This window comes from Spodoptera frugiperda, chromosome 23 (genome assembly GCF_023101765.2).
Source record: "Spodoptera frugiperda isolate SF20-4 chromosome 23, AGI-APGP_CSIRO_Sfru_2.0, whole genome shotgun sequence".
Taxonomy (NCBI): Eukaryota; Metazoa; Arthropoda; class Insecta; order Lepidoptera; family Noctuidae; genus Spodoptera; species Spodoptera frugiperda.
This window is the reverse complement of record NC_064234.1, coordinates 6119247-6134476: the sequence shown is the minus strand read 5'-3', so window position 1 is coordinate 6134476 and position 15230 is coordinate 6119247. Positions and strand designations below refer to the sequence as shown.

At 34.7% G+C, this 15230-nt stretch overlaps 3 protein-coding genes across 3 annotated transcripts in view; 1 reads left to right on the top strand and 2 right to left on the bottom strand.

Annotated features, from left to right (window-relative positions):
* The window catches only part of LOC118266764 (rotatin), a 44641-nt gene extending 36109 nt beyond the window's left edge, over positions 1-8532 (bottom strand). Inside the window, exons 1-15 of the mRNA XM_050703105.1 lie at positions 8368-8532; positions 8104-8291; positions 7703-7899; positions 6562-6675; positions 6142-6340; positions 5839-5976; positions 5128-5355; positions 4521-4690; positions 4164-4371; positions 3565-4011; positions 3297-3441; positions 2880-3029; positions 2617-2741; positions 1754-1968; positions 1117-1253 (exon numbers count right to left, since the gene is read on the bottom strand). Coding sequence (XP_050559062.1) covers positions 1117-1253; positions 1754-1968; positions 2617-2741; positions 2880-3029; positions 3297-3441; positions 3565-4011; positions 4164-4371; positions 4521-4690; positions 5128-5355; positions 5839-5976; positions 6142-6340; positions 6562-6675; positions 7703-7899; positions 8104-8291; positions 8368-8410 — 2704 coding nt within the window. The 5' untranslated portion in view covers positions 8411-8532. The remainder of the gene's footprint in view (positions 1-1116; positions 1254-1753; positions 1969-2616; positions 2742-2879; positions 3030-3296; positions 3442-3564; positions 4012-4163; positions 4372-4520; positions 4691-5127; positions 5356-5838; positions 5977-6141; positions 6341-6561; positions 6676-7702; positions 7900-8103; positions 8292-8367) is intronic.
* Positions 8533-8801: 269 nt separating this feature from the next.
* LOC118266907 (tetratricopeptide repeat protein 37) lies at positions 8802-13411 on the top strand. The gene is made up of 2 exons (XM_035580542.2): positions 8802-8973; positions 9318-13411. The coding sequence occupies exon 2, from the start codon at positions 9318-9320 to the stop codon at positions 13140-13142; it is 3825 nt and encodes a 1274-aa protein (XP_035436435.2). The 5' UTR covers positions 8802-8973; the 3' UTR covers positions 13143-13411.
* Positions 13343-15223, bottom strand: LOC118266909 (tRNA (guanine-N(7)-)-methyltransferase). Its single transcript, XM_035580545.2, has 6 exons — positions 14999-15223; positions 14806-14924; positions 14495-14679; positions 14307-14420; positions 13690-13791; positions 13343-13541 (listed from the first exon to the last, which is right to left on the bottom strand). The coding sequence occupies exons 1-6, from the start codon at positions 15070-15072 to the stop codon at positions 13413-13415; spliced, it is 723 nt and encodes a 240-aa protein (XP_035436438.2). The 5' UTR covers positions 15073-15223; the 3' UTR covers positions 13343-13412.
* Between the last annotated feature and the right edge of the window lie 7 nt (positions 15224-15230).

The following is a 15230-nucleotide window of genomic DNA, read 5'->3' as shown; positions in this document are numbered from 1 at the left end:
AGTCATTGGATGATTTTCCCCACTTAAAAAAAATCCACTTAAGTACTACTTACTGCACATGTTCTTTATTGCTTATATAAATTACGCAGCAGAATTATGATGAGCTAAATCTGATAGATGACGTGATAAAGGTCGCAGGGAGGTGATGAATACTAGGTAGTACTAGGTAGATTCGCTTCACAAACAAAAGGATTTTTAAAGATTTTCCTCCTCATTGAAAATTTTGTTTACTTTAACATTTATCATATGCATAATTGAATATGCAATTCCAAAAAAAGCATTAACAAACGAATTTTCCGTTTGTGTAAAATATAAATAAATAAATATTTAATCATAATATTTGAGTATACTCATCGCTTATGTAAAGACGATAAAAATACATGCTTAAGAGTTTTAAGCATAATATTGTTTTTCCTTACACATAATTCTCGATATATTAAAATAACAAACTCGCATGTTTGTCGAACGGTCGTGATATTTAACTTGATTGCCCGATCGATCAAAATATTATTGTTTATTTTTTTCTTTTTCCGTAATATATAGATTCGGGAATGTCCCATAACACTATGTCTAGTGTATAGGAGGCTAAAACTGCCTCGTTAGCCGAGTGGTACGACTGATGGGTTTAATTCCTTCGTTGCAAAAAGTATTACGGGGTTTTATCGTTTTCTTTTTAATTTCTTAGAAGTAGCACGGAGTCTGGAAATGTGCCCGGTATATAGCAATATGTTCACCCCTATTACATGGGACATATAAATTGTGAAAAGTGCGTGTACATTGTATTTTGACCTTTGCCTACCCCTTTGGGATTAAAAGGCGTGACGATATTCATGTTTTATAGGATGCTTTCCTGCTTTTCGAACCGGAGCCCCGGTAAACCCGCTAGATATTCCGCAGCTCCAGATCAGGCATCAGCCCTACTGGGCCCCATTTGTGGTGGTCTGATGGCTCTTTGAGGCGCGCGCGGAACGCGACGCGCCGCACGCACGGGTCTGGTTCTGTTCGGGCGGTGAGCTACCCTTACTCTTTTATAGGATGCTAATAGCCCAGCAGTGCATTGGTACAAGGTGTTGATGAGTGACCTATGTATCATGCAAAATCGTCATACAAAATTACCTCTAAGCAAAAGTGCAGGTAAATCCGGTATCTTAGCCAAGTTGTGTCTACTGGCAAAACATACGCTGTTCAATATGGACACGCAACTGATTGCACATTCCGGAAATGCTAGATAATCGTCCACCATCAGTGACATTCTGAAATTCAAAGATTAAGATAAAACTTAGGTTTAATATTTTGAGAATATTATCTCAATGCGCGTCAGTACTGAAGTTAAGCTCGTATGATCATACGATTGATAAAACAATTGGAAGAAGAGTTGCAGATACAATGTGGATCATAATAGTCTAGATAAAGATGTTTTGGAAGTAAATAGTGCATTCAAAATCTTGTCCATTTGAATAGAACAACATTATAAAACTACAACGTCAAAATAAGAGCATTTCTTAAAAAGAATGTATTTTTGATTTCTCTGGTATTGCGTGTATCCATGGTCAGCGCTATTCGCTTACCATCGAGTGAACCCTCTTAGCATAGAAAAAGTATCGATGAAACATTGACAAATATATATATCTTCCTAGCTTTTTTTCATTGAAAGCGTGATATTACATATGTATAACGTAGAGGCACTATATCCAAAACAGTATATTTATTACTTTAAAAAACCCATGTATAAATAAATAAAGTTTATATTTACCTCAATGTAGCCACAATAATATTAACACCGTCATATTGCAAGAACACGTCGTGTAAGTTCTGCTGTCGCACTATGACAGCGAGTTGCTGCAACGTACTACGTCGCAACGAGGGTTCGAGGGCAGGTTGCATCGTGTGCCGAGATATGTATTGCCCTTCTTCATCAAGTACTATGTCTTGTTTTAACACGTCCAGGATTTGAGTCAACCCTGTTGTCTAAAAAAGATAATAACATAATTATGTTTTGTAAAACATAAGCAATCTACAAAAAGCATAAAATATATCAGCAAGCGTTTTGGCACGTGTTCCCTTGGGATAAAAAGTAGTAATTATTCCAGTATACCATAATCTACCCTTATTCCAAATGTCAACCCAATCCCTTCAGCCTATTTAACGTGTTTGAGTAGCAAATATACACACAAACTCACTCACAAACTTTCGTATTTATTATATTAGTAAAAATTCATGAGAAATATTGTTTTATTTTAAGCCAATACATAAAGATTTCGAAGAATAGAGTATGTATACAAAGTTTAAACAATTTTATTACAGCTAACTGGCGTATGTTGTTTCGGTGATTTCCCGAATAGCTATATAACCTACGGTATTTATGATAAAGGGCTCGAGATACTACTTGAAACTAAACGGGTTATTCCCGAAAATATAGAATACATGACTAACGGCGCGTTCCAATAAACTACCAAAACCTACTACTACTACATAAACTCCATACAAAATGTGTCAAAATTCTACGGCTCGTAAGCAAATTTACCGATCGGTAGTTTATTGGAACGCGCCGTTAGTCATAAAGCATTATTTACTTTAGTAACAATAGTTATTAAAACAAATATTTACTTAACCTACCTGTGGTACTTTAGTCGGTGAACTTTCGTAGTCTATATTAAACTCCTGTCGTTTAACTCTACGTAATGCGCTCAATAAAACATCAGCTCGCAGCGACTCTTTAGGTGGCAAATAGTGCTCATCATCTAAAAACATTAATGATACATTCAATTGAATACAATCTTTAATACATTGACATAGGACATATTCTTGCAAATCTGTTTCATGCAATTAAATATGGTCTTTAATAGTTAAACTTAAGATCCATTTTCGTAAATACTTGCCTAGTAATCGACATAAGGTGTGCGCTGCATCAAGTTGTACTGCAACGCATCGTACGAACATAAGACGAACCAAGCCGGCCATCACTTCGGATGCTGACACGCCCAAACAATCTGCTATGTCGCGTTCCAGAGATTTACATATTGCTTTTCCTATAAAACACAAAAACTTATGAAATACGTACAAAAACTTATAAAAAACTTAAGAAAAGAAAAAAAAACGTAAGGCAAACATAGCATTCAAAATGTTTTAGTCAGTTGTTAATTTGTCAATTCACACTTGAATACTATTTGATAGGTTTTATTTAAGATTCAGTATAATGAAAAACCGGCATCCGTTTTTTATACCCGTACAAAAATAGAATCAAAAATCAAGGTTTGTCTAAGAAAACAATAATACTGTTAAGACAAAAATTTTACCTAATTGCGTTTCATGAGCAGCATAAACATGCAACAACGGTAGTATAGGCAGCAAACTCGCCAGTAGTCGCCACCAACAACCCTCACTGAGTACCAGCCGTCCACGTAATAAATACAACATTATATCTGAAGAACTTTCTTCTACCTGTAAGTAATATAAAATACTTCAATATTACATGTTAAGTTCCACTTGCGCAAGTACCAAAATGTTTGCGCTAACTATTATAAGTATTTGCGCAACGAAAATTTGTAACGTTGTTCTACTCACCTCTTTACATTTAGAAGAGAGTCCATGACAGCATATCTCCGTCAATATACCAACATCACACAATAAAGTCAGACACTTCTCATTCTCATCTCCAACCAAAACAGACTTCACCATCTCCGCTAATGACTTATAAAATGTAATTTGCACCCAATCTACATTGTGACCCATCAAAGATAAGGCAATACTTCGTGCGACAGACCAGTCACTGTCATTTAAGTCCAAATCTTTCGCCTTTTTCACCAATACATCTGCCATGTCAACCAAAAGATGCTCACTTTGAAAAAGCTCTAGAATAGGGATAGAAGTCTTTATGCACGTGAGGATTTTCTTAGATTTATGCAACTTTTTATTGTTCATAAACTGGGCAGCCCCATCCATGCTTGAGAATAGTTTCTTTAGTTCTCTATATTTGCTTTTGTATTCTTGATTTACAGTTATTCTGGTACTCTGAGAACAAAACACTCTATTAAAGTATCAAGTTGTAGAAAAAATATCTCTTGCGCAAACAATTAGTTTTCGCGCAATTAATTATTGCTATTTTTGCGCAAGTATTTGAAAATTTTATGCATTTACTTTATAAAAAACCTTTCAAAGCATACCTGTAAAACCAATTCAATCTTCTTACTTAACATTGGATAAAACAGTTCAACTCCCGGATCGAGCTGAGCTATTTGTAATCCATTAACAAGCGAAGTCGGTGGCCGAGCAGAGTCTCGTGCCCAGTGCAATAGCTTTTCTGCGCAAAACGTCAGACGTAACCAAGCCACACGATGATGACTACGGTCGAGATCATCGAAAAATGACTTTCTGTAATAAAGTTGACACTTTTAGCAATATAACATATTTTGTCTACATATAGATGTAAAAATACGGTAAAGTTAGCTATAATGTACATCAAAAAGACCTTTCTTTTATTGAATATTCTCTCAGTCTGAAATGTGACGCGAATAAATTACCTATATTTGTTCAATAGGTCTCCCATCAAGCGCATAACCATGCAGCTTTTATGTGATATGTCTCTGTAAGTCTTGGCGTTATGATCCATACTCCAAAAGCTGTCGTTAATGCAGTCAAGTAACAATTCAACTAAACTTTCTATTAGGCAGAGGCATGTGTTTAATTCTCTCTGAAATAAAAAAAATAATATAACTTAAACAAATGACACCATGTAACCATGAACTGTATTGTGAACCTGATTGAAAAAGAGTAACCTATGGAGTCTTACTTGTTCTTTTCCACAGGAATCCACACTTTAGAAAAAGCAAATAGCTTAACTAGAGTACTGAGCGACAGACTGGCATTTTTAATATTTTGTTTTGACATTCAAAACTGTCTTCCTTGTCCAATTGAAATAAATTGTTTTGACTTTGATATTATTAATTTGTACCTATAAGTATTTGACTCAAGGACAGGCAGACAGATACACAAAATGTTCTACGACCATTTACACACATATTTATGTGTGTGAATGGTACCACAACATACTTCTTATTAGCAGCATAAAACACTCATAGGTGTATCACAAGTGTTCATAAACAATAAGCGTTTTTGCTTTCTACTCACAACAGTCAAATACTCAGTTTTATCAACTGGGTCAGCTAACACGACGCTTCTAGCCATTATAGTGAGTACTGCATGTAGCGTGTCCAGGGCATACAAGGGTGCAGGCAGTTGTCGCAGAACTACAAGACCATCTTCTTCAGCAGGCGTGCGAGGGTGTGGCTCACCAGCTATCTCCTCCAATTCTAGATTTACACCTTCGTCTATTACATCTCTGTGTTCTTCTGAAACCTGAGGAAAGCACCAGAGCATAGAATATTAGATCTTTTTATCTTCAAGGAGTAAGCAGAGGTGCACATCAGGGTTATGTACTGTTACATGAAAAATACAATGCAGTAGTGTGTCCACATCTGGCGAGAGTGGTGCTACAGGTCGAAAGCATTTCGCGTAATGTATACGTCCATTTTCTATACACATAGATACATATCTATGTGCTTACACAATGGTTGAAGAAGAAAAGAAAGAACGACTGCACGGTTGGTGCGGTGGCTGGGTAACTAGCTGCCGCGCAACGGGTAGCGGGTTCGATTCCCGCACGGAGCAACTCTTTGTGTGATCCACAAATTGTTGTTTCGGGTCTGGGTGTCATGTGCATGTGAACTTGTATGTTTGTAAACGCACCCACGACACAGGAGAAAATCCTAATGTGGGGCAACGTTTAAAAAAAAAAAAAAAAAAAAAAAAAAATAGGAGTAGAATCATTTTAAACATTACCTTATTAGTTTCATGTATCAAATCCAAAGACGATAACTGTAGCAGGCGCGCGCGCAAAGCTTTAGTTATGTACAGTAGGACACACAGAGCCTCGCCAGGACGACCGCCGTGGTTACCATCCGATATTGTCAATAAACTCTGTAAAAATTAAATTCAAAGAAAATACTGTGTATTATAATATACCAAAATTGAATGTGTTTTAAGCCTCGTCTCGACAACGTGTGTCGTCGCTCGACATTGCCCCTTATCTCTGGAGAGACGAGGCTTTATTTTCACGTTTAATAAAATAAATCTTAAAATAACCTTTATAATCTCAGGTCTATTTAAGAATATTTCAGCATAGAAATCGCGCAGAAAAACATCGCGAATGAATCTGCAGCACCGTCTTGTGGACTTCAATAGTCTTAATGCATCCTCTACCAGTAGCAATGTTTTTTTATCTGATTGGCACAACTCTACCCATGGGAACAGCAGCACTCTTACACACTCTGTGGTGTTCAAGCTGAAATAGATAGAAGATAGAAGTAAATATAAGGGCGAAGTCGTTTTTCAACAATGGAAGTCTTTCAGCTAATGATGATGATGATGAGAAGTAAATAGAAGATAATAAGATCTTTTAAATGAATATTGAGAAAAGACAAAGCAGGAAAACATATACAAAATACATAGGTGTATTGTATTTACTCAGATAAATAGTTATCTCATTGTTTGTGAAAAACTCACCTCCTGTATCTATGGATATCAGAGTCATCATTAGAAACGGATGTAGCCTTGGATGACTGAATATTAGGCTCCAAATTGTAATAACCACTGCTTGATGCCCCATCACTTTCAGAACTGAAAATATAATTTGCAAACTTTAGAAGAAATAAATGTTATTTCTACACTAATATTATAAAGAGGAAAACTTTGTTTGTTTGGTTGTAACGAATAGGCTCAAAAACTACTGGACCGATTTTAAAAATTCTTTCACCATTCGAAAGCTACATTATCCACGAGTAACATAGGCTATATTTTATTTTGGAAAAAATAGGGTTCCGTGAGATATTTGGATTTTTCGGACACAAACTGAAAAAAATCAACCAAAGAAGTTACTTAATTTGTGTACGCTGCCTAAACTATAAAAGATAGAACCATAATATGTTATAATTAATTGCAGATCTTATAAATATCTACAAAAAAGTCCGCGACACACTATACCTATCTACGTCGAATGAGGCACAACAACCACATTTTTATTTAAAAATCTTGAATTTTTTTTTTACTACATTTAAACGCGTTTATTTTACTCATGCTATTAATCATCAATAAGTACAGTTTATGTTGATAATATTTGGTCTTTGAATGATTAAAATTGGACGTTTGGTTTTGAAGTTGTGGTGAAATTAAAATATTACGATTTCTGCTGCACGGCCCGTTGCGAAGTGGACGTCGCCAAGGCCAGGGGTGCGCGTGCGGGAGAGGGGTGTTTAGATCTATGAGTAAGGTCATATTTAATTTAATATAGCGAATAAAAAGGGTAAAAGGTGTTTTAATTTTGACCACCAACCACGCGGACGAAGTCGCGGGCAAAAGCTAGTATATTAGAAACATATTCTTGGTACATTTAGGGACTCTGATTAACTCCTTAGTTCTGAGTGAGTAATTATTTGCTAGGAATTTATCAAGAAAAAAACGGCTGTGGTACTAGTGCAGAACCAAATCAAAAGCCTTTGGATAATCATTCAATGACTTCTCCTGCTTTAATTTTAACTAAAAACCACCCTGTCCCTACTATTTTTCTAACTGGAGTCTCAGTAAGTCCGCTAAAAACATTCTTGTTAGACACAAGCATGAGATTGTGTCACAATTTTTTAAATCTTACCTTGTAACATCAGGCAGAGTCAACCGAGGGATATCCACATTAACATCAGATTCAACGGTATTAATAAACCTCAGGGTTTCAACTACATCATCATACAATTCTAATGCATCACTAGCAATCTTATGTCGGACTTTGTTCAAATTATTTAGAATAGTATCTATTCCAAATTCTCTAGCAATGTAAGTGCCGGCTTTTGTCTGGAAAAATATTCAATACAATACGATACCATAGTACAAACTGTAAATATGTTATTATAATAGTGTTTACAGATAGACTAATATACTATAAAAAAGATGACAACATAAAGGGAGACAGAAAACAAAGTATGTATAAACAGTTTGCTAGTGTAATTAATAAATACTAAGTTCGGAACAAAAATAAGGCAATTAAATATGGGTTACCTTGATAGTTGTAAGTAGTAATTCCAATGCTTCACTTTGTAAAGACTGTTGCGGTGTCTGGAACCAAGCCAGAAGTCCTTCTAGCAATTCTCTCGTACCCGACAACTCATCCTCCAACTCCCAACCTAATTTCAACTTTGCTAACAATAATAATAGAGATCTTTCACGGATTTCTTTCAATGGATGACCTAAAACATTTCATTAAAAACATTACGAAAAATTCCTGAATACTGAAGCGAATATCTCATTAATTTCTCAACTTACTTAGTTTTTTAATGTACATAGTCAGCATTTCAGCGTTAGCCATAATTTTGTTTATTTACAGAATTAACTACCTAAAAAGAATACAAGCAAAGCATTGTTTTGTTTACAACTTTTGAGTTGTTAGATTTCAAATTTGAGTTTTAACAGTTTGACACTGACAATGACAACATTTTCCATTCAACACAAAGAGGTTAGTTCTAAATCATAGATAAATCGTTGATTGAAGATTGTGTAATTATTCGCTTTGATTATTCATCGGAAAAAATGTTCAACCGTGTCTAGCTACGTTATCACTACGCTAATATATGAGTCGCTTTACTTTGACAAAAGCGAGAGATTACTAAATACTCGACTAAAATAAATATGATATCCGGTTTAGGGAGAAACACCGACAGCTGACAATTTGTTTACGTGCACGTATGACAATGACAGTAATGACAGCATTGGTTTTTAATTTCTGAGACCGACAAGAATAAATCTGTTGCAGATTTTTGTTATCTTCTGTATAATAATATCCTAGTACAGTCCAATAGAACATTCATTAGATTTATTTTAAAATATTTTCGATGTGCAATCTGTTAACACTCCGGCTCCGGTAACAATACGGTATGTTGCTTACTTACCATATGAATTTGCAGTAAATTTAACCAAAACAGATTATGTACACCGGTGTTTTATTTTGGCCTTACTATCAGACTAATGATAGTGATTTGTAGCTTGGTTAATCTGTCTATTTGTGTAAACTGATTATTAATAATTATAATCTTATGAACTAACCAGCTAAACATAGTGTGCAACTTAAGGAACCCAAGATATATAGACCTTTTGAAATGTATACCTATCTTTCTGGGTTATAGATTATCGCATACATTCTTTGTCTTGCATTTATCTAAATGTAACTGTTGAGAAAGAATAACATTTAAGTAACATTGTTATGATTTCTATTCCAGATGGCAGATATTAAAGCTTTACTGAAAGATGCAAGAAAACTTATAGACGAGAAAAACTTCAAAGAAGCTCAAGAATGTTGCAAAAATATTCTAAGAAAAGACAAACAAAATTATTTTGGTCTGGTTTTACTTGGAAAATCACTTGAAGATTCTGATCAGGCTCCACTAGCCTACCAAAAGGCTATTGCCAGTAAACCAGACCATCCTCTAGCCTGGCAAGGTCTTGCCAATTTTTATGAAAGAATAGAAAATGATACAAATAAAATCAAATTAATTACTGTTTACAATGAAATGTTGAATTTGCATATGGAAGAAGAAAAGACCACAGAAATAATTACCAAACTTGGTCAGCTAGGTTGTGCACTAAAAAGCAAAGAGTCCTTGAAAATGCTGGCTACATATTTATCGAAAGATCTTCCAAACACTTTGTTTCAAACTGCTGAAAAACAGTTTATTGAGCTTTTGAAGGCTGATATTACTAGTGATGAAGAAGCTATACCGCTCATTCTCAATGTTTTACAGAAAATGTACAAGGATGATCCAAGAGATTCTCTAGAAATTCTACAATGCAAACTAATCATTCAAAAACCTAACTTAGCTGCAGCTGTTGAAGAAATAATTAGTTTGAGTTTCTTCCCTTCCAATGTACTGCTAAGGGAATGGCTCTGCAAACAACTGTGCATTAAATATGTAGAGAAAATGTCATTCTGTGAATTAAATATTGAACAACACATAGATACAATTAGTGAAGGCATTATGAACTCAAAATACCCAAGTCTTCTCAGGAGTATGATATGCTATGACAAAGGTTTATACCTAGAAGCCTATAAACAATGTGTACCACTCGTAAATTACCAAGAAGCAGACGTCACTGAAGCCACTTTTATAATAAAATGTACAATCATGCTGAAGAAATGGTCTGTCACACAGAAACTTGCAACAAACTTTATGACTAAAGTTAAAGATCAACAATTTGCAGTTGTTCTCAAAAGATTCCTATTTTTGTCTTTAACAAAACAGCAAAAATGGAAGCAAGCAATAAACACTGCCAAAGATATAGCTATTGATTTAATGGAACCATATGAGTTGGCCAGTCTTGCTGAATGTTATATTGAAGCTAATGAACCAGCTGACCATGTTCTGAAGCATTTAGAAACTACTGATTATTACAAACAATTACAGGCTCTGCTACTCCAAAAACAAAATAAATATGATGAAGTGATAAAACTGTTGGAAAGTTCGGAAAATGCCATTGAGGTGTATTATTTGGGTAAAGCATATTGGGAAATGAAACAATATGATAAATGCTTGATAAGTCTACTAAAAGCAGCAAAACTAAATCCTGACCATGCTGATACATTTTTATACTTAGGTCACTTCTACTATCACCATAAATCTGACTTGCAGAAAGCTAGAAAATGTTATGAAAAGGCTCATAGTCTAAATGCTATAAGTATGGATATTGCTAAAAGTCTCAGTGAAATTTATGTTAAACTACAGCAGAAGGATGCAGATTTTGAACTATTGAGTGGATTAGCAAAGAATATTTCCACTACTGAGTCATGGGTTAATTTCAGATTAGGTCTGCATTATTTAAACAAGAGAGAATGGGAAAACGCGATATTAAACTTCAGAAATGTAATTAAAAATAACCAAAATGATACAACTGCTTTTGAGTGTCTAGCTGATGCATATTATTCTCGAGGGTCTTATACATCTGCACTGAGAGCTTACAACAAAGTAATGACTTTGGATCCAAGTAAATCAGCACACTGTCTTACAAGAATTGGCCACATATATTCTTTGCTTACACAATATCAGGAAGCTATATCAACCTTTGAAAAAGTATTCACTATTGAGCCCTACTCTTTCTTAGCTCTCAAAGGAATTTCAGAAACATGGATGAGAGTTGCTAAGAAGAAAATTGAAGCGAACATGTATGGCACTGCTAGAGACTGTGCACAGTATGCAATTGACTACATCACTAAAGCATTATCTAAGCAAAGTCAATACTTATGCTTTTGGAAGTTATTAGCAGACAATTTGATGTTTATTACTAAATTGCCTGATAAGTATTCATTTGTCTACATGCCTCAACTATCGAAGGAAGGAGGAGAAAACTTGGAAATTACGAAGAAAACTAAACTAGAAATAATTCCCCAAGCAATTGCTTGCTACTCGCATATTGCTAAACAAAAGCAGCAAGTATCATCATACGATCTAGCATTAGCCTACTTGACTTTCTATCATGAAACTAAAAAAGTCGTAAACTGCCATATCGCTTTTAACTTAACTTTAAACTGTATAAAAGAGGGGCCAACTGTTTGGCGCAACTGGAATTTACTTGGAAAAATATGCTTAGCTATCAAAAAGTACGAAATTGCTCAACACTGCTTCATTAAAGCCCTCTCGGTAACTCGGAAATGGTCAGTGGCAAAAATATGGTGTAATTTAGGAACACTGTATTTGAAACTGAAGCTTTATAAGTTGTCAAACTATTGTTTTTCTCGAGGGCAATCTGCATTGCCATCTCACCCACATAGCTGGATTGGTCAAGGACTAATTGCAGAAGCAATTCGTGAAGAAGAAGCTATGGATTTATTCAGACATGCTTCTCGATTAGGATATCACCCAGAGAGTGCACTTGGGTATGCAGACTGGGTCTGTAGAACTTTGAAAAATAACAAATACAAAGAAAACTCTGAGTCTAAATATGAAATAGAAGGTCTTTTTGCGATACCATATGCCATAGACTTGGTGGAATGGTATTGCAACTTCCAACCTACAGATGCATGTGCTTACAACATATTGGGTATTCTACAAGAGAGGTTTGGGTTGCTTCGTTCTGCTATTCAATCTTATGAAAAGGCATTTAAATATGCAGAAGACGTAAACAAGAACAAAATACTTTTAAATATAGGAAGAATTTTTGTTAGGATGGAAAGATATGATGAGGCAATAAAGATATATAAAGCAATTACAGAAGCCAGTTTTGATTCTACATCTGGATTAGCCTTAGCACTGTATAAAAAGGGATTATATGAGGAATCTTATTCGGTTTATGATACAGCACTGCACTGGTTGAGTAATGAAGATGCTGAGAAGGCTGATCTCTTGGTAGCCATGGCTGGTATTGTGTACATGTATAAGGGTGCTGATGACGCCAAGACGCTCTTATTCCATAGTATTCAAATAGCTCAGAAAAAGCCAACCGCACACAGCTTATTTGCAATATGCTCTTTGGGCTTAATCCATTCAGACCAAAGTTTGTCAAAGTTAGCTTTGGGTGAATTACGTAAATATGAAATGGAAAGCGAATATGGCTTTGATATAGGTTTTTTGAAATCCTATCTTTCTGTATGTGAGAATAACATGGATCAGGCCATTAAGCTATTAAGCGACTGTCTTCACGATCATCCCAGTAATGTTCTTCTATGGTTTTGTATGGCTCAGTATTGTCTGAGATCTGCTGATACAATGGCTAAAGTTGCTAGCTGTTGTGCACAGAAAGCTTTATGTTCTGCCCATTATGGTGAATATGATTGCGATTTCGGGAAAATTCTTGCTTCAGCCAGTATTGCAGAACATATAGCTGGTGACCGTGTTAAGGCCATGTTATTGGCAAAACAAGGTCTTCATAAGTACCCCAACCAGCCAGAAATATGGGCAGCTCTATTGTTCTCACTTTTGTCCCACAATATATGGATGGAAAATAAAACTTGGCTGCTGGGCGCATCAGGTTATATGCGCAAGTATTTGAATATGTCTCGACCACTTGGAAGATGGGTAAACCTTATGGAAAAGAAATTGGGCAAAACTTTGTAGTTTTCCTTTGTCCTTCCATTATCATACATATGTCTCCAACAACAACTACAACTTCATTGCTTATTTTACTCATGAAATATATTTTTAAGTTAATAATTTAAAAATTAAAATCATTTATAAAATTTATATACTGCATGACACCATAATTTTAGACTGTTTGATCCAAGCTTACAATATTAACATTAATACAGTGAAATATATTACTTTTTTGTATCAATTTATTATGTAATTAATAAGTATAATAAAAATAAAGTGATTATATAATTCAATCTATGAATTTTTTGATACTTTATCAGGAATCCGTCTGAATACTGCAACGAATTTGTCTCCATTATTTCTAGTCACTTTTTTACCTTCTTCTGTACTTTCATATAATTTATCGACTATTGGGTCCGATTTCTGAAATTACGAAAAAAAATTATCTAAGTAATAATTATGAACATTACTAAATAAGTATAATATTTATGTTTTTATGTGGTTATTGGTGATCTTAGCAAGTCACTATAAAATTAATCTCTTATATAGGGAATGATGGAAAAATTCTTACCAGTTCTTCATCTGGTATCCTTTCAAATAATGGGTGTTCTTCAAAATGAAATACCATCCACTCATTTAAATCCTTCACATCTGTTATAGTATAAACAATACCCTGCAAAGAAAGAAAAATTAAATTAGTACTGCACATGTTCAACAGAACACATAGGAGCCAATGTATATTATGGCATAATATCCCAATGACACTACCATCCCAGAACTTTGAACACGGACCTCCTTAGTTGTTAGTATGATGCAAGTCTTGAGTTACATAGATAATAATATTATAACTTATAGCAGCACAGAATTCATCGCAGCTAATGAGGGCAACGGGCGGCCCGAAGCCAATAAGATATGTTGTATAAGACAAATCTTGACATCTCTTTCTCTCGCAACCCCTGAGATCGCAGCGCTCATCAGTCTGCTGCTTGCGTGCCTACCGTGCATGCATATATTTATAACTGTACTTACTGGTAACCTTATGCCTGTTATATTTAATTCAGTGATTGTTATCATGAAAATATAATATAATATGAACACAGAACTCATAATTATTAATAGGGTTATAAACCCTAAAAACCTCCCCCATAAAAATTAAAATTAAAAAAACTATTCATTATAACACTTTACCTGTTCAGCTAACACATAAGCATACTCAGACAACAACCATTTATTAATTATTCTCCACTTGTGTTTTGCCTTTTTGAAATGTGGGTCCGGGTAAAGAAAGAACATCTTTTTGAGCTGTAATTAAATAAACAAAATTAATTTGAATCTTTAGCTGATGGTAATAGATACACTTTTTTAATAATACTTACTTGTCCTTTGTGGAAGAAGTTTGGCAAATATTTCATAGCATTTGTTCGTAAAACAGCAACATTTTGGTATTGATCAGTATGTTGTACTCTCAGTGCTTGAATCCTATCATTAACATAATCAGACACCTTTACACGTATCTCTAAGCCTAACATCAAGCTTTTAGGATACATTGGTGATAGTGTAACTGAAATTGAAAAACAAAGCATGTAGTAAAACTCCACCGAAATGTCATAAATAGAAATAGTGTTTCAATTTCAGGTTCAGTTTATATAGAAAAGTGGATGAACGATTGAATTTGATTAATACAGACCTAATAGACCTCCATATCCACAGCCAACATCTAAAAACTCAACCTTTTTATTCTTGTTTTCATCATTGTTTATCAAAGGATACAAAGCAGACCAATCATAATCATCTGGGTGAGCTGGGCTGTAATAAGCATCAAATTGTAAATCAACTTTTTAATGGGAATGCATTTCCAATCACAATTTTATGAAACTTACTAATCAAAACAATGATCGGCGATTGGGTTAGAATGTGCACGTTGTCTGTAATACTTTTTCTGTGGCAGAGACATTATTTAGGGGTTAGCTAAAGATAGCTGGATTATTATTAAACTGTCTTGTTCCCGAACAGTGGTAAGAATCATTTATATCTTTAGTTTTAAAAACCCGCGAGTAGTTCGTCGTACGATACCGACAAATACACACATGTCTTTGACACTTCAATTAGGCA